This window comes from Myotis nattereri, assembly GCF_964212035.1.
Source record: "Myotis nattereri genome assembly, chromosome: 5".
NCBI classification, from domain to species: Eukaryota; Metazoa; Chordata; class Mammalia; order Chiroptera; family Vespertilionidae; genus Myotis; species Myotis nattereri.
Window position 1 is genome coordinate 28,128,926 of NC_138080.1, and position 18,880 is coordinate 28,147,805.

At 51.4% G+C, this 18,880-nt stretch overlaps 3 protein-coding genes and 1 pseudogene across 4 annotated transcripts; 1 reads left to right on the forward strand and 3 right to left on the reverse strand.

Moving 5' to 3' along the window:
• The first annotated feature begins 784 nt into the window (after positions 1-784).
• Positions 785-1,477, forward strand: PSPN (persephin). Its single transcript, XM_081092482.1, has 2 exons — positions 785-947; positions 1,033-1,477. The coding sequence occupies exons 1-2, from the start codon at positions 794-796 to the stop codon at positions 1,338-1,340; spliced, it is 462 nt and encodes a 153-aa protein (XP_080948608.1). The 5' UTR covers positions 785-793; the 3' UTR covers positions 1,341-1,477.
• Positions 1,478-1,609: 132 nt separating this feature from the next.
• On the reverse strand, positions 1,610-3,474 carry ALKBH7 (alkB homolog 7). The gene is made up of 4 exons (XM_081092484.1): positions 3,101-3,474; positions 2,229-2,402; positions 2,016-2,140; positions 1,610-1,836 (listed from the first exon to the last, which is right to left on the reverse strand). The coding sequence occupies exons 1-4, from the start codon at positions 3,302-3,304 to the stop codon at positions 1,674-1,676; spliced, it is 666 nt and encodes a 221-aa protein (XP_080948610.1). The 5' UTR covers positions 3,305-3,474; the 3' UTR covers positions 1,610-1,673.
• Positions 3,475-4,657: 1,183 nt separating this feature from the next.
• LOC308520051 (large ribosomal subunit protein eL21-like) lies at positions 4,658-5,664 on the reverse strand (annotated as a pseudogene). The gene is made up of 2 exons: positions 5,466-5,664; positions 4,658-4,979 (listed from the first exon to the last, which is right to left on the reverse strand). The product of its transcript is annotated as a large ribosomal subunit protein eL21-like (transcript).
• A 1,755-nt stretch (positions 5,665-7,419) lies between these two features.
• CLPP (caseinolytic mitochondrial matrix peptidase proteolytic subunit) lies at positions 7,420-13,370 on the reverse strand. Its single transcript, XM_081092485.1, has 6 exons — positions 13,154-13,370; positions 12,997-13,068; positions 12,355-12,451; positions 10,741-10,928; positions 9,627-9,732; positions 7,420-7,771 (listed from the first exon to the last, which is right to left on the reverse strand). Exons 1-6 carry the CDS (start codon positions 13,337-13,339, stop codon positions 7,599-7,601), a joined length of 822 nt encoding a protein of 273 aa, XP_080948611.1. The 5' UTR covers positions 13,340-13,370; the 3' UTR covers positions 7,420-7,598.
• Between the last annotated feature and the right edge of the window lie 5,510 nt (positions 13,371-18,880).

Here is an 18,880-nt window from a genome sequence, read left to right on the forward strand (position 1 = left end):
CAGGGTATGGAAGTCACTGTGACTTACAACTGCCTCCAAGACCCAGTGGGAGCCAACCTCCCTTCTTGCTGATGCTCTGGACACCAGGACCGGCTGAGTCCCAGGGTCCTCGGGTGGGCCTTCTAGAGGCAGGAGTCCCTGCAGGGTGAGCTTCCGGCCCCTTGTGTCCCAACTCTTGGTTCTCCTGGAGCCTCTCCCTTTTCCTGTTTTGACACTGGCTCAGCCAGGCCCAGACACAGGGGCATGATGTCTTAATCCTCTAGGCTGGAGCCATGATGGATGAGTCCCCATTAGCTAATTCACCTGCCAAACCACCTCTTCCCTGCTCCCGCTCCCCCCGCCAACATATCCATTCCACCTGGTGCCCAACACAGGGGCTCCTGAGCCTCAGCACCCTGCTTGAATGGGAAGGGGCCCCAATGGGGGACCCACAGAACCTCCCCCGCCACCTCTCCTTCCAAATGGCAGGTGGGACAGTGAGGCAGGGACCCTGGTTGCTCACCCTGGGCTGGGCCCTGGCTGCCGCTTCAACTCTTAAATCAAGGTGTGGAGGGGGTGTCAGAAATCTATGGAATGTCTGGATGAGGGGGTGAGCCCTTAACTCTTAGAAGGAAAGAATGTGGGACAAAGGGAGTTGGTCTGCCTGGGTCTGAGGATGTGGGAGACAAGCTGGTGGGGGACATGGGGCCTTCGTGCCCATACAGCATCCGGCAGTGAAGAGGTCATTTCCCAGCCCAGATGGGGATAAATTGAGAGCCCAGGACCTCTCCATCCGCAGAACCTGTTCGTCACCATGGCCACAGGAAGAGTCCTGCTCGGCTCTCTGCTGCTCCTATCCCTGCAGCTGGGCCTCGGCGGGAACCCGAGTACGCCAGGGGCTCCAGTGGTGGAGGGAACACTCTCGTCTGAGCCGGCAGCAGACATGGGGACCTGGAAGGCACAGCTGAGTAAGGACCCCCAGCACCCCGTGACTCCCCAACTCCTTCCTGGCCAACCCCTGACCACTGTCAACTGCCCCTTGTTCCCACCCAGGTGCCCGCCTGCGCAGAGCCCTGGCCGGCCCATGCCAGCTGCAGAGCTTGGCTCTGCCAGTGGTGGAGCTGGGCCTGGGCTATGCTTCGGAGGAGACGATCATCTTCCGCTACTGTGCTGGCAGTTGTCCCCGAGGTGCCCGCACCCAGCACAGCCTGACGCTGGCCTGGCTGCGGAGCCAGGGCCGAGCACATGGAAGCCCCTGCTGCCAGCCCACCCGCTATGCTGACGTGGCCTTCCTGGATGATCACCACCGCTGGCAGTGGCTGCCCCAGCTCTCAGCGGCTGCCTGCGGCTGCAGTGGCTGAGGGTGCCCAGATGGGGCCCTGCAGCCACCCCAGAGGTCTGATGACTTATTTATTGGAGACCTGGATGCCCAGAAGATGAGAAGATGGGGTGGGCTGGGGATGCCAGCAAGGGACACAATAAAGGAAATTGATCCTGGGGTCTTGTGATTCTGTGTTCAGTGGGGTGCTCCTGACCCTGTCATCCTAGTTTCTGGTTGGTGGGCAGGTAGGGTCTGGGCTTCCCTTGCAGATCCCAGCCCCAGCAAACAGCCAGTGCAAGGAAGGCCACCTTGTCCATTTCCTAGCTTTATTCACAAACAGTGTCCCTGAGAAGCTGGGCAAAGGGCCTGGGGGTCAGCAGGCTGGGGGTGGCTGCCCAGGCTCCTCTGGTCCTACCCCCTCAGGGAGGGAGCGGCAGATCACGGAGATGCGTCGGCCTCGGGGAACCCGAAGTTTCCCAAAGAAGGACTCTTCATCCCGAAGGATCTCATGGGAGAAGTCATAACGGGCAGAGTCTCTGAAAGAGAAAGCAGAGGCTGTGACTGGGTAGGGTGAGGGCACCCCTGTTCCAGGCTAAGCGTCTGCTGTGTAGTGGATGGTAGTTTTCTGTGAGGGCTGAATGAGGAAGGTGCTTGAAGTGCTGGGTAGTGTCTGACCAGTGATTAGTAGGGTGGTGGCTTCCTGGCGGGGCTGTACCTAAGGATGTACAGTGAGCATGGCTCCAGCAAGAGTTCTAGCCACTCCCCAGGCTCCTGGGTGTGTACCAGCCGCATGACACTGGGAGACAGCAGGGACAGGCCAGCGATGGTGGTTCCGCAGAACTGGAAGAGGGAGCAGGGTGGTGGGTCAGGCTCTGGCCAGGCTGGCCCAACCCCAGCTGGGAGCTTCAAGCTGCAGGCTTCTGCCCACCTTGACGCTGTCAACGTGTGGCTTGATGTAGCCCCGAGGTTCCAGGTCCAGCACGTGCACCGAGGACAGCAGGGTCTGGCCTGGGCCAAAGGCGGCTGCCTGAACACGCTGCAGGATGGCCCGGCTTGCCTCTGACCAGCGAGACTTTTCTGTCTCTCGGAAGCCATGGATGGCCTGCAGAGAGAGCTCAGGTCAAACCTGGAAACTCCGGGTGTATGCCGGGGGTGGGGGTGCGGGGAGAACACAGCGCACTGAGAAGACAGGGAAACTAAGGTAGGGAAGGGCAGAATGCAGAGCCAGGGGCTGGTTTCCTGCATGACCCCTGATCTCACCCTCAACTCACAAACTTTGTCCTATCTAAGCCATGATCTTTGGCCTCAGTCTTTTGTACCCAACCTCTGGCTCCAATTCAGTTCCAAATCCAGGCTCCAATGCTGGCCTCGCCCCAATATTCAATTTTGTGTCAGTTTCTGCCCTCAAACGCTGACCCTCCCTCTCCTCCCTCTACACCCCTTTCTCTACCAAACCTTGGTCCTGTACCCCAAACATCCTTCGGTTCCAGGTCCTGCCTCCAGTTATGGCGCTGCCCTCATCTTCAGACTCCCAAGGTTCTGCCCCCAGCCGTAGCCCCGCCCCACCCAGCGCCACAGTCCGGTCCCCACCGTAGCCCCGTCCTAGGTACCGCCCCCAGGTAGCCCCGCCCCACCCAGCGCCACACTCCCGTCCCCACCGTAGCCCCGCCCCAGGCACCGCCCCCGGGAGCCCCGCCCCACCAGAGCACCTCTCCCGTCCCCGCCCCCAACGTCCCTGCCTCCGCCTCTGACGTGGCTCCGCCCCCAGCGCGGTCTCGCCTCCAGCGCCGCCGGCCTCACCGCGTCCCAGTGGTCGAACTCGTAGCGGCGGCGGCGCAGCTCCGGCTCCAGCTCGCGCCTCAGCGTCTCTTCCTCGGCCGCGCTCAGGAAGCCGGGCCGCACCACAGCCGCATCCCGCAGGCGCCTCAGCACGGCGGGGCCAGAGCCCCGCACCCAGCCAGGCCCCGGCATCGTCCGCAGCGCCAGCCACCCGCTCCCGGCCATAGCCTCGGAGCCCGGGAGCGGGACCGGCCGGGTCGGGGTGACACCCCTGCCCCAGAGCCTTGGGGTGCGGCTGCGCCGAGTGCCTCCCGCGATTGGCTTTCCTCGGCGTCCCGCCTCTCAGAGAAGACTGCTGGTTGCTGCTTGGCTCTCCTCCCTCAACTATCGACTCCTCCCAGGGCCCGCCTCCTCTCCCGCGCTATTGGGCGCCTCCCTCAGTAGCTTATAAACTATTGGGTGTCCCGCAGGTCCGTCTCCAGGCCAAGGCGGGACTTTGTCTGGAGTGGTTAGGGGCCGCAGAATTTAGGCCAAAGCCCACGTAATGGAGTTGGCCAGGACTAGTTGTTCTCAACCTGTGGGTCGCGACCCCTTTGGCGGTCGAACGACCCTTTCACACGGGTCGCCTAAAACCATCCTGCATATCAGATATTTACATTACGATTCATAACAGTAGCAACATTACAGTTATGAAGTAGCAACGAAAATAATTTTATGGTTGGGTCACAACATGAGGAACTGTATTTAAAGGGCCAGAAGGTTGAGAACCACTGGAAGGGTAGAGAACAATTCGACTGAGAGGAAGGGGTCGGGCACAGGGGTCAGAGGAGTGACGTCAGGTCACGATTATGGGACCCAGTTTGCGGAAAACCAGGAATCACCCATTCCCATACAAACAGGCTGGTTTGCACCTTATACACAATAAAAACAAAAGACCCTTCACTTCCTGGTAGAATTGGCATATTACCACTGTGCAGCCCTTATTGGAGTAATATAGAGTGGATCTAGGCAAGGATTCTCGTCAGCCCCTAAGGTCAGGAAAAGAGGGACAACTGGAGTTTATGTGCCTCCTGATGGAAGCCCCCCCCCCCCCCCCCCCCCAGCTAAGAGGTCACTTGCCAAAAAGGGGAACCTGAATTCAGTTCGATTTCTCTAGGTTTACACACCAAATTGCAGGAAATACCTGGATAGGTGTCACCACCTTTCCTGACCCAGTCATCAAAATCCCAACTGAAAGTCTACAAGACAAAACAACCTGTTTCTCCAACAAATGAATCTCAAGGAAAAAGAAGGAAAAGAGGGAGAGATTGAGAGAGAGACTAAGGGGAAACCTGCAGTTACAAGAGACTCAGAGATCTATCAGCTAGTTGCAAGAAGCTAGAAAAATTGAGACTGAGGAAATTTGGACATTGGTTGGATATTTGTAAGTATTTTAATTTTTTGTAAGTATTGAAATTTGGACACTGGTTGGATATTTGTAAATATTGTAAATGTTTTTCTTTTTCTTTAAGGACATAAAGTTTTCTTTATTCTTTGAGGGAGAAGGGACGCCACACTCCCAGTCAGTTAAGAGAAACATTTTTATCAGCACGGAAGTCTTTTTTATTTTTTCCCACTTATGCCATCCATTCATAGGGAATGGGTTCCAGCAGCTCCGGCTCCTTTCATTGGTTCTCACAAAGTGTGCTTCTCGGGGTGGAGCAGGCTGACGCTTCAGTTGAACCCAGGTACCTTTCTCTTTGGCTTCCTTCTTTTTCTGATCATTTTCCTTCACACGTTTCAGGAAGCTATCTCGGCTCTTAGATGCTTAATATGCTCAACACGTACATTAACTCTGTTGGCAAGAATCTTGCCCTTAACTTGCTTGTTCACAATAATGCCCATTGCATGCTGGGTGACACTGTAGACCGACAGTTCTCAACCTGTGGGTCGCGACCCCTTTGGGGGTCGAATGACCCTTTCACAGGGGTCGCCTAAGACCATCGGAAAACACATATATAATTACATATTGTTTTTGTGATTAATCACTATGCTTTAATTATGTTCAATTTGTAAGAATGAAATTGGGGGTCACCACAACATGAGGAACTGTATTAAAGGGTCGCGGCATTAGGAAGGTTGAGAACCACAGCTGTAGACTCTTCCAGTTTTGCCCTGGTAACACTTGTGGGGCATTCCTTTTTTGTTTGTTTGTTTGTTTGTGGTTTGTTTTGTTTTTTAAATATATTTTATTGATTTTAGAGAGGAAGGGAGAGGGAGATAGAAACGTCAATGATGAGAGAGAATCATTGATTGGCTGCCTCCTGCACACCCCCTACTGGGGATGGGGCCCACAACTCAGGCATGTACCCTTGGCTGGAATCGAACCAGGGACTCTTCAGTCCACAGGATGATGTTCTATCCACTGAGCCAAACCAGCTAGGGCTGGGGCATTCCTTTTTGAACAGTGCCCATTCCCTTGACATCCACAATATCACCTTTCTTGTAGATTCACATGTATGTGGCCAAAGGAACAACTCCGTGTTTCCTAAAAGGCCTGGAGAACATATAGCGGTGCCTCTCCTCTTTCCCTTTGTGCTAGTCATTTGGCGAATTACTGGAAGATGGTGGTCCTGGCTGAAAGGCTATTGTAATTTTTTTAGGTTTAAAAGTGGTATTTGGTTGCCTTTTGGGAGATTCCTTATCCTTGTAGATATACATACTGAAATATTTATAGATGTAATGAAAACTGGGATTTGCTTCAAAGTAGTCCAGGGAAGTGGGGGACAGGGAGGGACGAATCAAAGTTGGCCGTGAGCCCGGCCAGTGTAGCCCAATGGATTGAACATTGCCCCAGTCACCAAGAGGTCACTGGTTGGATTCCCAGAGGATTTCCCATGCCTGGGTTACGCGCTTGATCCCAGAGGCAGCTGATTGATCAATGTTTCTCTCTCATTGGTGTTTCTATCTTTCTCCCTTCCTCTCACTTTCAAAAATCAATAGAAACATATTTTAAAAAAAAAGGTTGGCCTTGAATTGGTGTGATGGGTGCATGAGGCCTCATTATCCTGTATTTTCTATTTTTGTATATATTTAAAATTATCCAGAATGAAGAGTTTAGCCAAATGTAACCGATAAAGATAGCCAAATTAAAAGTCCTCTGAATCTTAAAAACATAAAATTCACCCCAATTCTCCCTCCAGCTCCAGCCCTTGTTCTTTGCTCTCCTTCACAGCAAAATTCCTTGAAAGACTTGCCTGGCTCCAGTATTTTCCAGCCCATGCCGAGACCCCACAGCACTGAAAGTGCTTACGGCCACTTGGTGCCTTTCACTGTGCCAAATCCAGCTGCCAGTTCTCAGCCTGACCACGAATTCAACAAGCTGACGTCTCCTATATTTTTATTTCCAACCCTGACCCAGACTTACCCATCCCCTGGGATGTCTGAGGCTCATCCAGCATCAAATATAACATGGCCAAAAGCAGCTTCTGATCGTGGCCCTCAAACCTGCTCCTCCCGCCAGCCTTCCCATCTCAGTTAGCAACTCTCCGTCTTTCTAGCTGCTTTGGGCTAATTCCTTGGAGTTTGTGAAGATTACTTTCTTTCTCAAATCTCACATTCCACCTGTCAGCCCTGCCTTTAAAACCTGGCTGGAATCTGACCTCTTCTCGCCACCTGGTTGGGCCTTCAGCCTTCACCTGGATGATCCCAATAGTCTCCTAACCGGCCTCCACGTTTCTGAGCTTCCTGCTCCCCCACATCTCCATGGGGGCCACAGTCATGCTTCTTTTTGTTCCTCTCAAAGCCCTCTGCAATTTATCTCCCTCATTGCTAAGATCTACCAGGCCTTTTGAAATCTGTACTTCTCTCCTTTCTACTCTAATCTTCTTTAGTCTTATGGTTCCTCCCAGGTGCCAGGCACAGTCCTGCCTCAGGGCTTTTGCACTCACTATACCCTCTGCCTGGACTGCTCTGTCCCAAGATAGCAACATGGCTCCCTCCCTCACCTCCTTCAGATCTTTGCTCAAGTGTCACCTTCTTTCAAGGCCTTTGCTGGCCACCCCATCCAAAACTGACATACACACACACACACACACAACTGCATACTGCTTTTCCTGATTTTAAACTGTCTGCCCCCACAAGAATAAGTTCTTTGAGGACAGGGATTTCTGTATTTCCTTCACGATTTGTTGCGCCCTCTAAAAGAGTGCGTGGAATGGTGTATCTGCTCAGTCCAGGTTGTTGAAGTTCAGGAGCTGAAGATTAGAGCTTCAGGGTTAGGGCCAAAGCAGAAGGGGCCTTATGAAGCATAGACACTTGCATGGTGGTGAAGAGGGGAAGGAAGGAGCCACAGAAGGGGAGCAAAGACTACAAAGATTTAATTTAAAATCACAGTGTCTCAGCCAGGATACCCGCCACTAGGGGTACACCCAAGTCCAAAGGTCCTCAAGGGGCTCCTCCAGGCTCAGCAGCAAGGAGCGGACAGTGCAGCAGCTGTAGCTTCTGGCCCCTCAACTTTCCTCCCAAGGGTGAGGTCCACTCAGGTGCTCACTGGGGCAGGTTCTGCTGCTGTCGCTGCTGCCACAGGCTCCTTCTGCACTAGCTCAGGCTCGTCCTCACCATCCTGAGGTGGGTGCACCAGAACCTTGTCTAAGATGCCAAACTCCTGGGCCTCCATGGGGCTCATGTAGCGGTCTCTCTCCATGGCCGACTCTGGGGGAGGGGGGAAGCGGGAGGCAGGACAAGTGTGGTTAAAAGCAGAGACCTGCAGCCCTCGCTGGTGTGGCTCAGTTGGTTGAGCATCGTCCCATGCACCAAAAGGTCGCCAGTTGCCCATCAGGGCACAGGCCTTTCCCACTCTGTGCTTGTTTCCCCATTGCGAAAATACCTACCTCCGCTTTTTTACTTGTTAGTTACGGGTGATACTCTGGGAAGGGGCATGAATCCCAAGTGGATAATGTGATAAATTTCAGACTGAACACACCCACACGGCCAGCACCCGGATCAAGAGATGGGACATTGGCCTGGCCGGGTGGCTCAGTTGGTTGGAATCATCCCGTACACCGAGATTATGGGTTCGATTCCCAGTCAGGACACTTACCTAGGTTGTGGTTTCGATCCCCAATCGGAGTGCATATGGGAGACAATTGATCGATGTTTCTCTCTCACATTAATATTTCTCTCTCCCCCTTCCTCTCTCTCTCAAATCAATTTAAATATGTATCTCCTCAGGTGAAGATTAAAAAAAAAAACAGGAGCATCACTAGACCCCCCAAAACCCTGCTTAAGCCCACTTCCTGTCACCATGTCCTTCTGCCCAAGAGTAACCACCATCGTAACAGTGGCCTAACAGTTATGCCTGTTTTTGTTCTTTAAATATGTGGAATCGCAGTGTTTACTACTCTTTTTTCCACTCAGCATTAGGTTCCTGAGGTTCATCCAGGCTGCCATGTCATTGTGGACCATTCTCTCACTGCTGTATAGTATTCTACTCTGTGAATAAACCTCCACCAATGCACTCACTCTCCTGCTGTGGGCATCCGAGTGTTTCCCTATTTGGGGCCTGTATGAACAGGACTGCCAGCAGCATTCCTGCCTGCATCTTTGATGGACATAAACACTCAGTTCTCCCCTATATGCTGAGGGGGGAACCCCAGCATCTTTTCGCATGTTTAGCCTTCGCCAGTAGTGCCAAACAGCTGGAGTTAGGGAGCTGCAGGTCAGAGCCGCAGTGGCTCTGCCATTTTCACTCCGGCCTGCAGGATAAGCGTTCCAGTTGTTCCACATTCTTGTCAGCATTTGATGTTGTCCGTATTTTATATTTGAGCTATTCTAGTGGATTGAAATGGTATCTCGTTGTGGCCTTAATTTCTTTTCCCTCACAACTTATGTCATGATTAAACAGCATCACTCAAGATGGTGAGCATCTTTTCTTTTTTCTAATACATTTTTATTGATATCAGAGAGGAAGGGAGATGGGGAGAAAGATAGAAACATCAATGATGAGAATCATTGATTGGCTGCCTCCTGCATGCCCCCTACTGGGGATCGAGCCTGCAACCCCTGGGCATGTGCCCTGACTGGGAATTGAATGCGGGACTTCTTGGTCCATGGGATGATGCTCAACCCACTGAGCCAGCAGGGCCAGGCGTGAGCGTCTTTTCTTATGCTTTTTGGCCACTTGGAATATTCTTTGTGGAAGGCTCTGCTCAAACCTTTTGACCCATTTCAATGAAGTTTTTGAGGGTTTTGTAAATTTTTTTTAAGTGCTTAGAACAGAGGTTCTCAAATGGAGGTGATTCTGTCTCTCAGGGGACACCGGGCATCTGGAGATAGTTTTGGTTGTTAAATCAGAGGGTGTTCCTGGCCTCCAGGGTGGCAGCCAGGGGTGCTGCTCAGTACTCCACAGTGTGAAGGACAGTCCCCACCACAGAGAATGATTGACCCCGAGTGTCAGTAGTGCCAAGGTTGAGAGGCCTGGCTCAGCGCAAGGCCTGACACTTACACCTGTGTTGGTTCAGATAAAGGAAGGGGAGCAGTGGGGGTCTGCCTGGGGCAGGGCACTCACCAATCACCTGTAGGCTCTGTTTGGTGTGCTTGGCATAGATGGTGTAGAGCTGCTTCTTGAGTTTTATGATCTCCTCTGCCTGAATGGCGATGTCTGTGGCTTGGCCCTGGGGGACGTCCCAAGGAGAAGGTTGGAACCAGTGTCAGCACGCTCATGGGAAGGCTGGAGATGGGGACCCGGGAGCCCCCTTTGGACTTTGGGCTGCCAGTGGTCAGGCAGGTGGGTCAGGGCTTTAAGTCCCTCTACACCCTGCTTCATCCTCGCCACCATCAGGAAGGCTTCCTGGATTAAATATATTATCTTATTTTCTGTATCTGGACCTCATCGACCTAGAGCCGTGGTCGGCAAACTCATTAGTCAACAGAGCCAAATATCAACAGAACAACGATTGAAATTTCTTTTGAGAGCCAAATTTTTTAAACTTAAACTATATGGGTAAGTACATTGTTATTAACTTAATTAGGGTACTCCTAAGGCTTAGGAAGAGCCACACTCAAGAGGCCAAAGAGCCGCATGTGGCTCGTGAGCCGCAGTTTGCCGACCACTGACCTAGAGGAATGGTCCCTCTGCCAGGGCTGGCTAATTCCTAGAGATAGCAAGCAGCTCACCTAAAAGCACACCTTTCGTGTGCAAATCAGATGATTCAGAGGCCATACTCCCCCCACCTCCTGGCTTCTGAGCCACTGTTTCTGTCCCGATCACCCCAAGGCCAGGTGCCATACAACCAGGGAGAGCTATTACACCTCGGAGCTTGTTACAGTTATTCCGACTAGCCAATCTTAAGGCTGTTTATCTTGCCTTGCCCCCAGTTTTCCCCACAGACATGACAATAAAGGCTCTGGTCACGTTTTCTTCCTGCTCCCTTTGCCTCCTGACCAGCCCTGGCACGTGCCCTGTGTCCCTGCCATAGCCTGGCATGCCCCTTCCTTTTGGAGACTGTGAGCAACAGACTCTTTTCAACAGCAGTTGGCTTCTGTTGACCTCACTGTAGCTGAATAATAATAAACCCTACATTTTCAAACACTGACATCACCACAGGAGTTTCACCCAGTCAGTCCTCTGTCTAGACCCCTGTCCCCCATCCCTGAAGCAGCTTGCAGGACCTGGCACTCACCCGGGCGCCCCCAGAGGGCTGGTGGATCATGATGCGTGAATTGGGGAGCGAGTGGCGCATGCCTGGGGTGCCCGCGGCGAGAAGCAGGGAGCCCATGCTGGCAGCCTGGCCAACACACCACGTGCAGATGGGGTTCAGGATGTACTGCATCGTGTCGTAGATGGCCAGGCCCGAGGTCACCAGGCCACCTATGGGTGTGAGCGCAAGTTAGGGGCTGTGCCAGCTCCTCCCACCATCCTTTCCCTATATTAGGCCCTGGTCTTAGGGAGAGTTGGTGTAAATGCAGTCTTTAAAAAAAAATCCTCTCCCAAAGGTTGATATTTTAGAGAGAGAGGAAGGGAGAGAGAGAGAAACACTGATGTGAGAAAAACATGGATTGGCTGCCTCTCATATATGCTACAACCTAGGAACATGCTCTGACCAGGAATCAAACCCGTAGCCTTCTAGTGCATGGGATGATGCTCCTACTGAGGCACTGGGCTAGGGCTAGATGCAGCCCTTTAAAGCAGGGTCTGCAAATACCTCAGGGGGGAGGGAGGTGACAGGAACAGGTGGCACAGGCCAGGTGGGAACAGAATGAGAGTGACCTGTTGCCACATGTGCATGTGGGCCCAGAGCAACCAGATCTGCCAAATTTTCAAGAGATACTGGAAATTCGGAGATGTGGCTGAGGGTGAAGCTCTGGAGGCAGCCTGCCTGGGTATAACCCCTGGCTGGGCAATCTATCATCCTTGTGGCCTGGGCAAGTTACCTAGCCTCTCGGGGCCACAGTGTCTCCTCAGTAACTAAATAGTACCTTTCAGGCGAGGTTGCCATAAGGATCAAATACATTAAATGCACATAAAGTGCTTAAAAAGTGCTTGGCATAGTAAACACTCAAGTTCCTTTTTTGAGGGGAGAGGGTGGTGGTGGAATCTACCAGTTTTAAGATTTTGATAACCTGGTCAGGTTGGTAAAATGTTATGTGTGTGAAAAAGACAAATACCATATGATTCCACATATATGGGGAATCTAAAGAACAAAATAACAAGCAAAACAGAAAAAAACACAAAAAACTCATAGATACAGAGAAGAGACTCATGGTTGCCAGAGAGGGGGAATTGGGGGAAAAAGGTGAAGGGATTAAGATGTACAAATTGGCAGTCACAAAATAGTCATAGGGATTAAAGTTCATCATAGGGAATATAATCAATAAAATTGTAATAGGCATGCATGGTGCCAGATGGGTGCTGGAATTATCAGAGGGATCGTTTTGTAAATTACATAATTGTTTAACCACTATGCTGTACACCTGAAGTAAATATAAAATAACATTGAATACCAACTCAACTATAAAAAAAAAGTTATGTCTGTGATCAAAGAGGAAAATTCAGCTGAAGGTTTGTGAACCTAGACTTAAAAGCAAGGAGCAGTTTTTGGAGGATTCAAGACACTTTTGGGATTCTGAAGTTAATTCTGAATCCCTACTTTCTCCAGAGAGAGAACATCCCTGATGGGGTTGGGAAATGGCGGGGGGGGGGGGGGGAGGGGGGGTCAGAGTCTCCTGAGTCACCTAGTGCATCCAAGCAGTGCCCCCCTCGAACTTAGGGGTTCCCCACCCCGCTCCACGCTCACCAGGGCTGTTGATGTACATGTGGATGGGCTTCTTGTTGCTCTCAGACTGCAGGAACAGCAGCTGAGCGATAACCAGGCTGGCCACATTGTCATCAATCTGCAAGTGGGGAAGACAGGTGTCCCCAGGTGGGGGTGGGGGTGGGGAGAGGGCTAAGGGAGGCAAGTTTTGGCGTGGCTGGGGATGAGTCTGGGAACCAGGATGACTGTCAGGGCCCAAGTGAGATGGGTCGGAAAGAATTCAGGATTCAGGAGGGTATGTAGGGGGTGGTTGGGACCCGGGGAGTTTGGGGCACAGGAAGGGCAGAGTCAGTGGGCTCAGAGCACAGGAAGGGAAGGGGTCAGAAGGGTTGGGGGACCGGAGTCCAGGAACGGGGACGGGATCATAGTTGTGGGAGGGAGTTCAGAAATCAGGGAGGAGAGGGTTTGAAGAAGGGGTCAGGAGGGAATGGTGGGGAGTACATGGGGGCGGGGTAGTCAGAAGGCTTATGTATGAGGAAGAGGCTGTCAGGTTGTGACTAGAGCAGAGCAGAGCCCAGGGAGGAAATTCAAGTGGGAGAGGTCAGGGAGCCAAGGGGATTCGAGGATAAGGGGCGCCTAGGATCCGGGCAGGAGCAAGGGAGGATCAGCGTGCTGGGTGCTCACCGGACCCATGACACACACGATGCGCTCCCTCAGCAGCCGCGAGTAGATGTCATAGGCACGCTCGCCGCGACCCTGGAGGAGAAAGACAGAGGTGAGGGTCAGGGCGGCCAGGCCCCCAGCCCAAGCCCCCAGGCCTGTTCTCCGCCGGCCGCTATACCGTCTGCTCCACCACGATGGGAATGAGCGGGATAGCCCGGGCCGCCGTCGTGTGCAAGTTCCGCTGCAGGGCCAGACCCGTCTCGGGCATCCGCTGTGTGGGGAAGAGGGCGGCGAGGCGAGGCCACAACGCGGGGCACCTTCCTGCCGCCACCCGGGTCCCCCCCACCAGCATTCCGCTCCACATCCCGCCGCTCGTGCCTCCCGGCTTCCGTCCGATGACGGAACTACAACTCCCAGGGTGCTTTGCGCACACAGCGCTAGCTCTCTGGGCCGCCCACTTCCCGGAAGTTGGGTGGGCACGTTCAGAGGCGGGGCGGAGCCCTGGGAGGAAGTGGACTTCAGGCAAAGCTGGAGAAGTTTCAGAACCTCCAGTTCGAGTCCCTTTCCTAACGAATTCGTCATAATATTCTGCTGTTCACTACTTATTTAAAAAAGCAACAACATTCGGCTCTCCCCTAGTGGCTCAGTTACGGGTTCCATTCCCAGTCAGGACACATACCAGGTAGGGGTGCTTTGGGAAGGCAACCATGGGTGATTCTCACATTGATGTATCTCTCTCACATCCACGTTCCCCCCCTCCCCCCCCACTTCTCTCTCTCTCTCATATCAATAATAAAAATAAAAATCTGCTCTAGCTGGTTTGGCTCAGTGGATAGAGCCTCGGACTGCAGACTGAAAGGTCCCGGGTTCCATTCAGTTCCAGTCAAGGGCACCGGGTTGTGGGCTCGATCCCCAGTAGGGGGCGTGCAGGAGGCAGCCGGTCAATGATTCTCTCTCATCATTGATGTTTCTATCTCTCCCTTTCCCTTCCTCTCTGAAATCAATAAAATATATATGTGTTTTTTTAATATGTCAGTTTTTGTTTTTTTAAAATATATTTTATTGATTTTTTACAGAGAGGAAGGGAGAGGGATAGAGAGTTAGAAACATCATCAGCTGCCTCCTGCACTCCCCCTACTGGGGATGTGCCCGCAACCAAGATACATGCCCTTGACTGGAATCAAACCTGGGACCCTTGGGTCCGCAGGCTGACGCTCTATCCACTGAGCTAAACCGGTTAGGGATACAAATATATTTTTAAAAAATAAATAAAAATCAGCCCTGGCTGGTTAGAGCATCAGCTGTACACCAAAGGGTCCTGGGTTCAATTCTTGGTCATGGGCACATACCTGGGTTGCAGGTTCCTCCCCGGCCCCAGTTGGGACCAGGTGTGGAAGGCAACCAATCGATGTCTCTCTCATATGGATGTTTCTCTCTCCCCTCTCCCTGCCTCCCTTCCACTGTATATAAAAAAAGCAATGAGAGAAAAAAAAAACCCACAAAGCAATGAGAAAATATCTTCATGAGAATTTAAAAAATAATAATTCAACTGCCAAACACGAGCAGATGGATTTCTATCACGTGGGTGGAGTAGGGGTGGAGCGGGCAGGAATATCAGCGTTGTCCTCACTGTGCCCTGGCCTCAGTGACCTTTCAGCTTGATGGGGCCGACTCCTGCAGAGACCTTGGCACTCATTTATGGTCAAGTGTGGGATCGAGGGAGGGGCCACAGGTTGTGGGACTTACTGTGTGATCTTAGGTGCATTGCTTAACCCCTCCATGCGTGAAGTTTCTCATCTGGAAGATGAGTGATGGTGATGATCAGTATCACACAGATTGAAGGCTACCTGCTGTTGAACCTGCATATTGAAATGACAAGTTCAAATCTTGGCTCTACCATTTACTGGTTGGTTGTACCTGAGCTTCAGTTTCCCATTTGTAAAATGGGGATTGTGATCACCTGGTCCTAGGATGGTTGTGCTTCAGGCCCTCAGGTCCAAGAAGTTCTCTCAAATGAGGGTCTATTTGAAGTGGATTTTGACTCAGGTGGGAGTTCTAGGTGGGCAATATTGAGGTGCTGGACTCTAAAACTCAATGCTAGCTGCCCTAGGTAAGGATGGTTTTGTACCCTCCGTGCCCTCAGAGGATCCCAGTCTGATGGGGAGATAGAGCAGGGAAGAAAGTCACTCTATGGACTTGGGGGCAAAACAGAGGGAAGGACATGGAAGTGGAAGAGTTTGAACTGTCAAACCCTGGCAGAAGGCCCAGACCTAGGTCTCACTGGTGGGGAGTGGGGCATGAGGGGAACTGGCATTTAGGTCTCACTGGTGGGGGGTGGGGCATGAGCGGGACTGGCATTTAGGCACTACGTATGGTGTTTCCCCTGGTGAGGACTGAGGAGCTAGGTGGGCAGTGCAGGCTGTCCCAGTTTCTGCTATGAGTCAGGTGTGTGGCTCTGCCTAGCTGGTTCCCTTAGGGCAGTGGTTCTCCACCTTGGCTGCACATTAGAATCACCTGGGAATCTTTTTAAAATCCTGATTTCTGGGCCTCATCCTCTGTTATGGGGTGAGGCCACAACATTAGAAACAAAGAAACAGAATTTCCGGAGGATGAGGCCCAGAAATCAGGATTTTAAAAAGATTCCCCGGTGATTCTAATGTGCAGCCAAGGCTGAGAACCACTGTCTTAGGGCCTGAGCTCCCACCCTGTGCTAGGGAGAAGGGCCATCAGCTGTCACCACCCCGGCATCCTTCCCCTCAGTACTTCACCACAACCCCTGCTCTCTCTGCCTCCCAGATATCTGTTCTGTCTGTTCAAAGTTCAACTACTTTTCACCTCTTTTGTCAACACACCCAGCTCATAGGTGTTCCAAGTTCACCATTGAAGGGTGCCCCCCTAATACTTCTTCATTCAGCAGGCTAGGTGACCCTCATACGAGCTAATTGAACCATGTCCCTTCCTTGCCTAAAACCCTCCCCTTGGCTCCCTGTCACTCTGCTGTCTTCTAACCTCATCTCCTTCCACCTTCCTTCCCTGTTCTGCTCCAGCGGTGACATTTGTTCCTCAAAAATGCCAAGCTCCGAACAGTCACCTAGCCTTTTCTTGTGTCCTCTTCCTGAATCTAGCTCCCGAGTTTCCACAAAAAGCCTTCCCTGACCCCCTTGTTCCCCAGGCACTCTCTGGAATGCTTGCCTTGTTTCATTGGCTCTCCAAAACAATCCCATCCATTTATTTGTTTTCTTCTTTATTGTCTGTAGAAGTGAACTCCATGAGGCCAGAAGCTCAGGGGTATGACTCAGCCCTGTGGCCCTTGGGATGCTGTTATTAAACCTTTTTGATTAGGACTCACAGGAGAAATACATCTCATAGTGTCAGAGGACACAAAACACAAAAGTTTTATGAAATTATACTTGTCCTTACTTTGAGCAATGTCTTTTTTTTTTTTTTTGAGCAATGTCTTCTGATGCTTCTATTTTATCCTACTTTATTCCATGTCATTTATATTAGGGTTTCTCAACCTTGGCACTAATGACATTCTGGGTTGGATAATTCCTGTTGGGTGGGAGGAGGCTGTCCTGTGTATTATAGGCTGTTGAGCGTCCTCCCTGGCCCCCACCAACTAGATGCCAGTAGCATTCCTTCCCCATCATAACAACCAAAAGTGCCTCAGACTTTGCTAAGTGTACCCACAGAGGGCAGGATTGCTCCAAGTTGAAAGCCACTGACTTAAAAAGTGGGTAGTGACTTGAAGTGGAAAAAAAAGGCAGGTGCCCAAGGTCCAGAGCAGTAAAGCCAGGCCTCGGTACCCTCCTCTTCACCCCTCTTGCCTCTTTGTCCTGGTCTGACAGGCCTTCCTGTCTACCCACATCAGCCTCAACCTGTTTGTTGTCCCCACCACCACCCCGCAAAAGCATCTCTTCTAGCCGCTAGGGATGTGGCGTCAGGCAAGACAGGCAGGGTCCCAGCCCTTACAAAGAGACCCTAAAAACCAGAGTGAGCTTCAGATAGTGCTGGGGACATCACAGCAGTGTCATGGAAGTCAATGACGGGGAAGGTTGTTTAACCTACCATAGTTTAGAAAGCCCACCTTGACAAAGGACATTTGAGCAAGAACTGAATGGAGTAAGGGACCAAACCACATACAGACCAGAGGAGGGTGCACCAGGCAGAGGGAGGAGTAAAGTACGGAGCTCCAGAAGCAGGAGTAGGCTAGCTGTCCTTGAGGACAGGAGTGCAGTGGCTGGAGTACAGGGCGGGAGGAGGTGGCAGAGGTGAGAGGGAGGTGGCATGAGGAGGCGTGGTAGTGTAAGGGCTGCGGTGAGCCGTGGGAAAGGGCTTGGGTGTTACTGTAGGCACCTGAGATCCACTGGAGGATTCAGCGGAGGCAGTAAAAGAATTTACATTGTGTGAAAGGTCACTAGAGCTGCCACCTAGATAATGAATCGTGGAAGTTAGCAAGAACAGAAAACAAGAGTTATCTTTTAAAGGGACCCCTCTGCCTTGGAGAGGCCTGATCAGTCCCTGATCTTGACCCACACCCCCTTGGTAATCTCATCTGGTCTGCTGGCTTTAAATACCTGTGTGCCACCGCCACAGTGGCTTGTGGTTGAGCGTTGACTTATGAATTAGGAGGTCACAGTTCGATTCTTGGTCAGGGCACATGCCCTGTTTGGGGACTTGATTCCTGATCCTGCAGGAGGCAGCCCATTAGTGATTCTTTCTCATCATTGGTGTTTCTATCTCTTTCTCCCTCTCCCTTCCTCTCTGAAATCAATTAAAATAAATACATACATACATACATACATACCTGTGTGTCACATGGCTCCCAGATTTCTCTCTCCTTACCCAGATATCTCTCTAAACTCCAGACCTCCCTCCCTCACATCTACCCATAGGTGTCTAATTAGGCAACTCAAAATGAACATGTTTGGAATGAATTACTGCTCTTATCCCCCCGCCTGTGCATCCCTCCTTCATCCTCTCACCTGCTCATCCTAAAAAAGATGGAATCATGCTTGATTTCCCTCTTTTCAAAGCACCCAAAATCCAATCTGTTGGCTAATCCAGTTGGCTCAACTTTCAAAATTTAGCCAGCACTCAGCTCCTTCTCACAAGTCTATGCTGCCTCCCTGACTTGTGCCACCTTCATCTCTTGCCCAGATAATTGCAGTCACCTCCCATTTGTCCCAGCTTCCACTCCTGTTCTCCCACAAGCTCTTCTCCTTGCAGCGGCCAGAGCAATCCTTTTAAAACTTAACTGAGTTCATGTCATATTTTTAGAACTAGAGGCCCAGTGCACAAAATTTGTGCACTGGAGAAGCGGGGAGTGGTCTCTTAGCCTGGCCTGTGCCCTCTCGCAGTCCGGGACCTCTTCCTCCTTACCGCCCACCTGCTTGCTGCTTCCTACCGCTCGGCTTGCTGCCCCCCCTCGCTCACTCCACTGAGGTCACACTGGTCTTGCTGTTCCTCTAACTCAGTGGTTCCCAACGTGGGCCACATGCCCCAAAGGGTGCAATTTAATTTTTAAGGGGGGCAATTCGAGAATGAGTTATTAACAGTGCATTCCTTATGGTTCTAGGGGCCTCATACACAGTATATAAATATATATTGTGATATATTTATGCATTTCAGTTCCCTATGTTTTGGGAAACTTTGCTATTTTTTCATATCACTTCATATTATTACTACTATATTTTTAAACAATTTTTTAGTGATTTCTTCCTCAGTATTTTAGCCGTCCTTTTGTTCTTTTATATTTCTCTTTCATGGATGCCATACTCTTTGGAAGCTTGTTTAGACCAAGTTAATGGCCTTTTAGGCTTCCTCCACGTGAATAGGAGTTCACTTTTTGAATAATAAGAATTGTATGTCACAGGGAGGAGGGGGGTGCTCAGGATTTTAGAGA